This window comes from Pelodiscus sinensis, chromosome 1, assembly GCF_052426305.1.
Source record: "Pelodiscus sinensis isolate ZL-2025 chromosome 1, ASM5242630v1, whole genome shotgun sequence".
NCBI classification, from domain to species: domain Eukaryota; kingdom Metazoa; phylum Chordata; order Testudines; family Trionychidae; genus Pelodiscus; species Pelodiscus sinensis.
Window position 1 is genome coordinate 43,410,970 of NC_143052.1, and position 12,231 is coordinate 43,423,200.

Genomic DNA, 12,231 nt, shown 5'->3' on the forward strand with positions numbered 1-12,231 from the left:
GTCTACACTAGGAAATTATTTCAAAATAACTTATTTTATTATAATAACTTATAAAATAATAATTTTAAAATAGCATGTCCACTCTACAGGAAAGCCTCAAAATTAGACCAAGGCAGGCTCCAATAATGTGGGCGCGCTACCTCTACTTAGCACCCAGGAAACACTGGGGAGTAAGTAGTTTGAATTACTCCGGGGAGTAGTTATTTCAAAATAGCAGCAGCTCAGTGTCCATGCTACTGCTATTTTGAAATAACTATTTCAAAATTAGCATTATTCCTTGTGGAAAGCAGGAGGTATTTTTTTGAAATAACCAGCCTGTTATTTCAAAATATCAGGCTTGGTAGTGTGGATGCTTTGCTTGTTGTTTTGAAATAAGGGGAGTTTTGAAATAACTCCCTAATGTAGACCAGGTCTCTATGGGGGATAAATGCTCCCTGCGCCTCCAGAGCTTTCCTTCTAAAGCAGGGATGGGGAACCTCAGGCCTGGGGGCTGGATGCGGCCTTCATCTTGCCTGGATCTGGCTGCCAAGGTTCAGGACACCCCTCTCCCCCAGCATTGGGGAGCCTATGCTGGTGCTCCAGCCCCAGTACTGGGGCTGAAGCACATGATATCTACTCAGCTGCCCCTCAGCCTCTGATGTGTGAGGGGAATGTGGAGAGTGTCTTTCTCCTTCTCAGTCAGGGGCCACAAAGAGGGTTTTTTCTCCCACTTCACACTTGTGTGCAGCCCCCCGACTGATTTTTCTGTGGGTCAGTGGCCCCTGACCCAAAAAAGGTTCTCCACCCCACTCTAGAGCCATAAAACACACCACAATGACCCAGACTATTAGAGACAAGGATGACATGCATCTGACGAAGTGGGTATTTGCCCATGAGAGCTTATGCTCCCATACATGTTAGTCTATAAGGTGCCACAGGACTCCTTGTCGCTTTTGCAGCTCCAGACTAACAATGGCTACCCCTCTGATATATCCGAATAGAGGATATCCCTAGTATGTAAAACTGAAATAGCACTGCCCTGTCTCCAGAATGGTAGAGGGATTGGGACTCAGCACTCCCAGCAGACACATCCCACTCAGACACATGCCCAACTTTAAAAAAGCAAAGAGTTTCAGAGCCTAGTTACACACCCAAGAGATTTGATTAAACCTAATAATTTTAGTGTATTTCAATAGAAGAATAAATGTGATATTCTGCTTTGTTATACATAAATCTATTCACAAGCTTGATACTGCATTCTCCCAAAAGAGTATTATTGCAATGCTTTGACTATGCCATCTGTCAAATATGTGATTTTTAATTACAAAATCATATATGAAAATGAAGTTTTATCACAAGTCACCCAATTTTCAGATACAGATGTCTAGTCTGTGGCCAAGTACAGCTGCAGCTGTACAAAATTGTTTGCCTAAATATGAAGTTCTACTGTTTAAAAATTAGGCCAAGGAACAAAGTTACATGTTTCTACAAAGTATTACCATGTTATTATCTTAAAGCTTAAACAAATAATAAATTCTGTTACTTTATTTATTTATTACAGGTGGGGAACTCAAGGAGACTTCACCACTACTCACCCTCGGCCTGTTGTGAAAGTGAAACTCTTTACAGAAAGCACTGGGGTCCTAGCTCTCGAAGATAAAGAATTAGGAAGGGTGAGTGTTGCTGCATTTACAAAATTAGAATATTGACAAGGCACGTTGTGCAAACAAAGCTATCCAGTGCTGCTTATAGCAGACCACTTGGTCCTCTATGGTTAAGTCTGGCTAAAGGTAGGAGATTCAAAATGCTCCAAATTTGTATTCTGACTCAGACCGTCTTGAAATTTGCTGTGTTTCATGGGGTTCTGCATAGTGTTAGTGCTCCAAATTTGGGGTCATTCGAGCTAATGGCTTCCAAGACACAGAGCTACCCTTCCCCCAAAAAATCTCAGCATTTTACACCATCCTCCTATTCTTTTAACTTTTTTTCCCCCCAACCATTGATCCTCCCCACACTAATCTCAGTTGCTCAGAATTTGTTAGTGAGGGCATGGCACCTGACAGCCTCTTTAGTACAACAAAAGTTATTAAAAGTAAAGTTTGTAGTTCCAGGTGGGCGTTTGCCAAAAGGATGCACGTAAACGAATGAAATGTGCTGTGTGCCTTACAGAAGACTAGGGCTCTCTTGGAGCAAGGGGGCTTTCAGACAATCTGTTGTCACATCTTTCTTTGCGCCATCAAATTGATATGCATTCATTGAACCCAGGCCTGCCAGCGGAAGGATGGAGGGAGGGAGTGGCACAAATTGCCCTGGGATTTTGAGCCCTGCCACTGGGTTTCCAGAAAACATGTTGTGCATGTTCCTTGTTTTTTGAGGCCTCCCAATTTGATGAGTGAACTCCCCTCTCCTGCTCAAATTCCATGAAGGAACACCATTTCAGGTTTCAGTAGGGGGCAACTTTCAGCAGTGGCCCAGGGACTTCTTAGCCCCCTGGAGGTATGTTCACCGTTAAATAAAACATCTATGCTGGCCCATCTCAGATGACTCAGGCTCCAGCTGCAGGGCTGTAAAATTGTAGCATAGACATTTGGGCTTGGGATGGAACCTGGGTTCATAGGGTTCCAAAGCCTGAGCTGCAACCCTAACCCAAACTTGTGCACTTCAGTTTTGGAGCCCTGTAGCCCAAGCCTGAGTCAGTTGGCACCAGCCAGTGGTGAGTGTTCTCTTTCAGGTAAATATTCCCTGGAAGCTCTTGGATGTTTTGAAATGTCAGAGAACATTGTTATGCTAGAAATGACTTGGACCATCTTTTCTTTCACTTCTGTCCTATGAGAGCTCTGAGCTAAGAGCCCATGGGAGAGGAAGAATAATCTAGAAGGCCTTGAGCAAGTTAAAATACAGTAGACTTCCGATAATCCGGAACCTATGGGACCTAGGTGGTGCCGGATTATCAGATATGCCAGACTATCAGGAGGTACTATAAGCTGGTTATATATATATATACTGTATACATTATATACTGTATATAAAGTGTTCTTAACTCTTTTTATTGTACATACTGTATACAGTATACTGTAATGTTTTAGGTTTTTTAAAGCCTTTTTTACCCTTTTTGCTCAGATCAGCTGCTTCCGCTGTTACCTCGTGACTCATTTTTTGCCGAAGCTCACTCACTAGGCTCTTGCCATTTTGATGCCGGACTATCAGGAGTGCCGGACTATTGGATGCCGGACTATTGGAGTTTTACTGTAATTAGATGGCAATTGCCCCTGAACTCCTAGGGGCAGGCTATTGCACCTGCATTGTGGAAGGGGGTGAGTTAGCTTATTCAGAAAATTGATGTTCTCTTTGTGGAACCCCATATAGAAGGCTTAGGGGAGAAGGCTAATTCCTGTGCCTGGGCCTTAGATGCCCCCTGGCTCATTCGTTGCAGCTCTCTGAGACTGTCTGTGACCTAAGAGTCAGAATAAGGCATCAAAACACAATCAGCCCTAGCCTCCCCAAGAAGTTTATATGGGACTGTCAGTCGTCTTACTTTCCTTTCGCATTGGTTAAATCTATCCTAATTTTACTGGGCCGTAGCCACTTAGTGCGATGTTGCTAGCCAAGGTAGAAATGAAGGCAGCATGGCACCTGTGTGCATGATTTTTTCCATTGAGGTGATGCGGTGATTGGCATGCATTCAGTGTTGCTGAGTAAAGAATGCAGCACTTTTTCTGTCGTGCTGTAATTGGCAGAGGAGGCTAAGTTAGGAGCTTTATGATTGACCAGGCAATATGATTTTTTTGGTTATCACTCTGCCACACCGAGTGTTTGATTGGTGGGAGAGACCGGCTGTTAGCAGAGTAGACAGTGGCAGGACCGTGGAACAGCAATGTGAGACTTAGAGCTTGGAACAGCTTGGACCAAATATGGAATACTTCAGAGGTTTGGTTTTGGCCCACCCTCTCTACCCTGCCGGTACAAGAGGACATCCATGGAACTCATCTAGAGCTACAACCACGGCTTTCATTCTGTTGGGGCTCCTTTTGGAAGCTTTGCACTGAAACCAAAATGTCTGATACCCTGATATTATAAAAGGCTGCATGTGAACTAGTTTGATAAATGCCTGAGCAAGAAGAGATGAGAACACCACACTGAATACAATGGAGCAGTTCATACATCTCAGAGCTGCTGTTTCAGGCTGTATCCATTTCCATAGTGGGTTGTCATTTAGTGAAGAACATCTGATTGAGATGAATGGGTGATGAGTTGGGCTTGAAAGAGCAATTAGGAGTTCTTACAAAGATTCATATAATTTGTATTATACTACTGGGTGGTGTCAGTGTATGTGATCGTTTTAGAAAAAATAAATCTTGCTGAAATCAAAAGTCATTCCTGTTGCTCTGAATCTCAAAGTCTAATTAAATTAGTTACAAATTGCCTAGTGAATTATTATTTTTCACTGAATAACAAATCCTATTTTTGCTTTTTCACCCTACAGAAGCACTTTATGGTGGACTCTGTTACACTGTAGGATACATTTTAAAATTTTGGAACCTGGATTTAGATAGTTGCCTCCTATAAAGGCCATTGGGAATAAATCCTTCACACCACTTTGAAAATGTGTTTGTACTTCTGCAGAGTAGTCATTTCTTTGTATACCCATAGCCATAGTACATGCTTAGAACTTTTCTATAGATTGGACCTCCCCCATCCAGCACCCTCGGGACCTGTCCCGATATGTCCTGAATGAGGGGATTTTCCAGACCGGAGAAGTCCCCCTCAACATGGCCCATGATGTCCTGCTTCCTCTGGTTAGGGCTCCAGTCTAACCCTGCTGCTACCTACCTGTTAGGTGGCTAAATTATTTTAGAAAGAGAAAGCTACAGGGGGTCCCCTAACAAAACTTAGACCCTCTTTCTGGTTCTGTGACAGCCAGCATCTGTCATCTGATGGTGTGCCTCCCTCGTCCCTTAATTAATCAGAGGATAATTCATTGTATGTAAACTGAACAAATGGAAAATGTATTTAGGGAAAATTTACAAAAATAGGGAATTCAATGGGTAACCAAAAGTAGTTCAGAAACAAAAGAACAATTTAACCTGTACAGTAGTCAGTCTCCAGAACCCACTGAACAAAATAAGCCTTTGGCTGAGTCTAAATAATAAGGTAAGTATTACAAAGAGTTTATAGCAACCTTCTTGAAAGTTTCCAAGATGGTTGCTCAGGACCTCATATCTCGTGGCTTTTGGAGAGCCTTGAGAGAGGAGCACTGAGGAGAACCCTCATAGTCTTCCCTGCTTCCGCTGGAAGGTAACTAGCAAGGTTGCTGGCTATCTGGTGGTATTTGTGGAGTCTTCAGTACTGCTACGGCTGTCTGGTCAGGAGTCTAGATGACCTGAAAGGAAAACCCTGCACAACCTGCCACTAGCATGGGCAGCCCCAAGCTGTTTGGTTGCCAGCCTTTTATGCAGTCTAAGGCAGGAAACCCCTGCGAGGGAGACCCTGTAGAGTCTGACCCTACTGGGAAATCCCATAGGATCTTCTGAGGTAATTCGGTTTTAACTGGAACTTGTTTGCCTCTGTGCTGTAAAAAAGTGGGAAAACCTTTGCCTGTCAGACCCAGTGTCACGGGACTGATCTTCCATTTTGTTTTCAAATTGAATGCCCTATAATGCCTTTAAACATTACAAACCTTGGATTTTTACCCTTAACAAGCTCCATGGCTGGGGATAGAGCTCCATGGCTGACGCTGCCATCCTGAGTTCCACAGCTGGATCCAGAACGCTGCATCTACCGCTGCCATTCAGAGCTCCACACCCATGGCTGCAGCTCCTCAGCAGCCACTGCCAGCCCTCAAGCTCCATGGTCAGGGCCAGAGTTTCATGGTCGCAGGGACCAGAACTGCCTACTGTGCCGCTTGCCCTTCCACACCCTACACCCTGGAACCGGCTTCTCCACTCCCTCCCACCCCACGCCTGCCACTCCTCCCCCATGCCAGACCTCCCTATACCTGGGTTCTGTGGTTCAGGAACATCCATTGTTCTTCCGGACCACGGATGTTCCTGGACCATAGAGTCCTGGTTAAGGGAGGTACAACCTATAGTCTTGAACTTCACAACATCCTGTCCCAAAAAGCCCCACCAGTTGACTGTGTATTGTATGAAAATAAACCCTTCCTTTTATTTGTTTTAAACCTGTTGTCTATTAATTTCATTGGAGGTCCCTTAATTCTTGCGTTATGAGGAGTAAATTACATTTCATTAATTTTCTCCACACTAATCATTTTGTTTCCCTTTTGTATACCTTTTCTAATTCCAGTATATCTTTTCTGATATTGTGGCAACTCCCTGTTAGAAAAAGGATACTGCTAGGCCTATTAAAAATATATTTTCCTTGCTATTGCGCTGAACGTGCATCTCTTTCAGATAGTGCTGAAGTAAAATTACCTGTGAATAATTGTGTGCTACAGCAAAAGAAGAGAGCCATTTGTTGAAGGAGTTATGTGATAATATTCCATTTGAAAAAAAATGGGATTAAAATTATATGTTTGTTTTAAGCCATTTTGCAATATAAGCCATGTGCAAGCCAAGAATTAAACAAAAGTAATGTGCTTCCAATTGTTTGGTCAAGTACAACAGCTTTTATATCTGTCACTTGCTTCCTGTTGTATAATGTGATACGGTTTCAGGAAGACCAACTTTTTAAGACCCAGTTCAGTGCTTCTTGCTCACTTCTCAGTGAGGCAAAACATCTGTTGGTATGTTGAATTAAAATATTAAAATGTAAATAAGTTCTTGTCACAGTCTAATGTTCACAGAATATTTAATTTTTTGTTGCAAAATATTTAATTTTTTGGTGTCCCTGAGAGCAGCTGGGGTGCTGCCGGGTTGGTCTCACAGCGCCGGGTTCGTGTCTCAGCTGAAACTGACCTGAGGACGCCTGGGGCAGAGCCGGACTATTGGAAGGGAGGGTTATGGGGGGCCTGGGGTGGCATCCCCCCACCCCAGACCTCTCATAGCCCCCCCTTCTGATAGTCCATCATATCTGATAATTCGGCAGCCCCTGGGTCCTAAAGGTGCCGGATTATCGGAAGTTTACTGTATAGTGATAACTCTCTAAAAAAGTAGCAAACTGAGTGTCTTCTGTAACTGTGCTATGATATATGCTATGCATTGCAAAAAAAATATTTGAGGAGCTTGGGAGATGGAGTTGGCTGTTAGTTACCTGCTGGATATAGTTTGGGCTGGGAGACTCTTGAAGACTTTGCTGGTGAGGAAGAAAGGCTGGTGTGGCAGGGAGCTAGCCCAGTTTTATCTCCAACTAAGCTCACTCTTGCTGAGGCTCTGAATGTCCCCAGCAGTATGTTACACATGCACAGTAGAGTAGAGCATTTAAAGGTTTTGTTTACATTTCTTAATGCTGTACATTTCATGTGAGGAAAATACAGAATTTGAGAAGATTAGATTAGAGTGGGCCAACTACCATTCAATCCATGGCAGTGAATAGGTTGGACCACCCTGATTAAGTAATAGTTTAGGACTCCCAAAATATATACATTCTTTTGCATGCTTCTGGCTCCAGTTTGACCAAGTATCTCAGTACGTATGTACACAAAACTGGATTGATCTAAATCAGGAATGGACAAGAAGCTACCAGCAGGCCAAATCTGAATCACCAAGCCACCTGATCCAGCCCCTGGCTACCTTGCAGGAACTCTTAGGCAGAGAGCAGCTCACCCTTCAAACAGCCAGATGCTCTCCACTCTGGATTGCTGGGGCAAAGGAGAAAGGCTTTGCATGATGCCTCTGCTCACAGCAAGATCTCTCAGCTCCTATTGGCTAGTTTTCATCCAATAGGAGCTGAGAAATTTTGTTGGGGTCAGGGGTAGCATGTGAAGGGTAAAGTCCCTTTCCCCTCCCTATGCTCGGAGCGGAGACATGTGGAGCAGCCAGAAGCCTTGGACTGCAGCAGGCAGTCTGCCTCAGGTTTCTGCAGGCTGCTCCCTCGGAGCCACTTAGGTAAGCGTCTCCCAGACAGAGCCTGCCTCTTACACCCCACCACCTCTTTCCTCCCAACAACCCGCCCCAAGCCACCACTCAAACCCTCTGTACTCTTATTCCCCATTCTTCCAGGTCACAACTCCCTCCCAGACCCTGCAACTCCTCCTAGAGCTCTTCCCCCAGGCCAGAATCCTCTCCTGCACCCTTGTGCTCTTCCTAACCATGCACCCCATTCCCTTGCCCCACGTCACCACCCAAACCCTCTGCACCCCCTTCTTCCAGGTCACAACTCCCTCCCACACTCTGCACTCCCTTTAGAGTCCCTCCCCTAGGCCAGAATCCTCTCCTGCACCCTTACCCCCTCCTGGACCCTTGCCCCAAATCACAGCTCCCTCCTTCACACAAACTTCCTCTCAGACCCCACACCCTCTTGTGCACCCTATTCGCCCCAAGCTCCCTTCTGCACCCAACTTCCATCCCAGACCCCTCACCACCTCCATAGAAGTGTGGCCCTTGGCCACTTGCCAAAATCTTGGAGTGCCCTCCCTCCCCCATGATGAAAAATTATTGCCCACCCCAATCTAAATTCTGGAGTTTGTGTGTGCAATAGCTTAGTGAGTGTGTACTTTTGTGTGCTTTTGGAAATCTGACCCTATGATGAGCATACTAATTTTCTCTCCTTCCTACCAGAGATCCTGTACCACTTTTTTCTGTTCGGTGCTTCGTCTATGAAGATATTCAAACATAATAATTGAAAGTGACAGCCATTGTGCTTGCTTCACACACACATGAATACAATGTGGTAGCAGCAGGTGGTGTTTGATTACAGATTTTTTTTTAATATAAAGATAATTTAGTCTTCTTACACTGATTATCCAATTAAGAGCAAAGAACTATCCTCTTTTAGGCTGCTTCTCCTATGCAAATGCAGCCAGTTATTATTAACTTTTATAGTAATGCTTTTCATTGATGCTGCTGTTTTGTATTTGCTTTCAAGATATCTTGCTAGACAGGTACCCACACTTGGATAATTTTCTAGTATCTGAATGTTGACTGCAGCAGGCACATTGAATGTATCACGGAATGTAAACTAACACCCTCCAAGAAACAAAGTAAATTTTAAAATAGATTCCACACTTTGAATATGCTAATGTATGGTTCTCTATTGTGGGAATGTACTTCTCTGTCAGGTGTTAAAATACTTGTTTTTTCTTTCCTATTCCTCCTTTCCCCCCCCCCCCCCCCCCGTCTGTTTTGTCTGTTTTCTAATCTTGGAGTGTAGGTCCCACCCTTAGCACTCACTACAGATGATGACCCACAGTGTTTTTTTCCCCCCTTGTGCTCAGAAGCAGAAGTTATCTGCTCTAAGTCTCTTTCAGAAATTGGTCTTCCATTCCAACATGGTCTCTCTCTGTCAGACTAATTCTTTGGAGAGCACGTGAAGAGAGGCTTGAATGCCCCTTGATGAATGGTAGCTCTTTAGCCATTTCAGCCGTTGTATGAGGCTCAGCTGGCAGCATTCAAAGGCTGCCATTGCTACAGCTGGCCCTGTGTGCTGCCAGACTCCCACCTCTCAACACCTATGTAATTATTTTAGGGTGGTCTTAGCAGGTGCTTTTGTGACAGATACTTTGGGTGCTTGGTTCAACTGCATGAATGTTATCAGTATGCTTGAACCAGATCTTGAAAACATGGACACTTCAGAGGCTCTTGTAGTGGGATGGACCAGAGAACATAAGATTGTAGAATAGTCACAGATCTTTGTATCAATATGTATTTGTGTGTTCCTGGCTCACCGACTGGATTTCATAGGGAATATGGAATCACTGGATCAGTGATTAGTGCAAAATTCCCATACTGGTTATGCAGCCACCCTGCCTTGATGCTTTGCCCACCTGGGGAAAGGAGCATTGATTAGTTTTACCCGTTACAGGAGGCCTTGAAACACAGGTTTTTGGGAATAGAAAAGCTAAGTGTAAACTGACTCAGAGGTCTCTTATTTTTACCCAACAAACTGACATCAATGTTTTACCAAAGATCCAAACCCTGCTAAAGGGTTGGAAGAACTTGAACCTTCAATAGTCTCCATAGGACTGATGGTCCTCTGGTAAGTTTAAATGCATTTAAACCTCTTCTTCTTGTTTGTATTATAGTAGCACCTGTTGTTTTTATAGGTTTTCTCTGAGAGGATTTTGTCCTTAAATCTATGTTCTTTGCTTATTCATAGCTGTCCAGTTACTGGTAACCACTCACAATGCTTCTAAAGGGAAAAAAAGAGTGAAATATCAGGTGCTAAGCTAGGTCAGAATTGCTACAATATTCATAGTACTCTGCAAGATGGGGGTTGCACACTAAACCCCAGTCAGGAGGGAAAGAGGACATAGCTCCATGGCCAATGAAAGGTGCTGGCAGAGGAGGCCTGAGACTTAAAGGAGCATCCTTTGAATAGCCTATGGCAGGGGTCAGTTACTCAGAAACTTTAACTCTTTGCTGTTTGCCATTTTCCCTGGCCTAGACCTTTTTGTGTGCAGTTTATATCCTAGTGTTATGAGAGCTGGTAAGTCTAAATCACTCAGCAAGGTAGTTAACACAGATTACATGGAATTCCCACAAACTGCCTTGGTGACCAGGTTCCTGTAGGTCTGGTGTTTAAGGAAAGTCCCTGTGAGCAGTGCCTTTTTCTTTCATCACTTGAAGCTTCCCTCTCTTTCCCCGTCCCCCCATAATTTATCCTTTGCATTGCCTGAGAGCTTTCCCTTAGAATTTTTGCCAGTGGCAAGGTGTACAAACCTCATACTGGGCTATACAGGGTTAACGAGCTAATGCAGACTTAAGTGGCCTTGACTCTTCATACCTACCAAAGATGTTGGAACTGGAGAGAGGAATTTAAAATGAAAAACCCAGTTCATTTCAGGGCATACCAGGGAGACAACAAATCAGAGCTCAGCTCCTGGAGAGAGGACTGGTTGAAGCAGGAGCTCCTTAGATGGCCATGTCATGGCAACCCCTTCCTGAAGAAAGAGAGGGCCTAATGCTGACTCTCATTGAAGGGAACTGTTCCTATTTGTTTTACTTGTGAGTGTAGTTTAGGGCCATGGCTTGACAAGTGCCCTATGAAGGAAGAGAGCCATAACTGAGTTGTGGGATAATTCATTGTGTTCTTCCCCTTTCTGTATTGTTCACTTGACAGACTATCTGGGGCTGAACCTCTTAGGACTAGAGCCAGAGTGGGAAACAACCCTGATATCACAGAGTAACAGCCTGAGTGAGAGCTGGGTCCCTTCTTGGAGCCTAGGGAGTGACTTGGACAAGGAATTCTGACACTACCCAGTGCTCAATCACAAGTGATTTACAACTTCAACTGTGAGGCCTCCATTGATTCCTCAGAGGAGAAAATTAAGCCCAGGAATCTGTTTTTCAGTCACTCAAGGGCATTAGTTGTTTGCAACTCCCAGCCTTCTGAAGTTCACTCATGTAGATTTGGTGAGGCTGAAGCAGCTCAACATCATCCCAAACTCTCCCATGCCATTTTGTGAGGGAGAAGAAAGTTAAAAGGGGGCATTGTTCCATAACAAAGTGGGCAAGAGTATCTGATTAAAGGGAGGCAGCCAAAATCACCCTCAGAATATGCTCCTTTAGTGGATCCCCACACTAATTCCTGCCCAAGGTTTGTAAGAATTAAAACTACTCCTATGTTCAGGTACTGAGGAAAGAAATTAGTAGCAAGGGGTATCAGAATAATACAGTTTGCTGGCAGTGAAACTTCTTGTGCCTTTGTGCAGGCTATCGTTTGACCTGGTGACATGTGTAATTCACTCAATTTGACAGTCACAGATGCCATGTAACAATGGGCAAAAATACAGTACAGTAAAACTTGCCCACACTCTGCTTTGTCTGAAATGCTTTCCTTTGTCAGTCATTAAATTTGTAAAACATAAAAGAATAAGTGCTCTGTAGAGTGAATTATTCTGTTGCATGGTGAAAACGTCCAAAAGGATATACTTGAGGGGAACAAAGGACATTATATATAGAGCGTCTCACATACTTTTGAAAATACCCTCCCTCTCAATCTCTAGCAGCTCCAACTTTCCTCCTCTTATTTCAGGCTGTAGGATATAAAGGCCCCCTCCCTGTCTCACAGCACAATATGCTCCCAGTTGGGTAAATCTAACAAGCCTCTAAGACATTCCAAAGGAGCTGCTGGTGGTCAGCTACAATTCCATCTTCGAGACTGACTGAAGTGCTGAGAGTAGTGGGGAGCAATAGA

At 44.0% G+C, this 12,231-nt stretch overlaps 1 protein-coding gene across 4 annotated transcripts in view; it reads left to right on the plus strand.

Moving 5' to 3' along the window:
• Positions 1 to 12,231, plus strand: part of CADPS2 (calcium dependent secretion activator 2) — a 506,811-nt gene that overhangs the window by 262,369 nt on the left and 232,211 nt on the right. For all 4 annotated transcript variants that reach the window (XM_075928806.2, XM_075928789.2, XM_075928797.2 and 1 more), the window contains exon 7: positions 1,541 to 1,652. In XM_075928806.2, the coding sequence (XP_075784921.1) occupies positions 1,541 to 1,652 (112 nt within the window). The remainder of the gene's footprint in view (positions 1 to 1,540; positions 1,653 to 12,231) is intronic.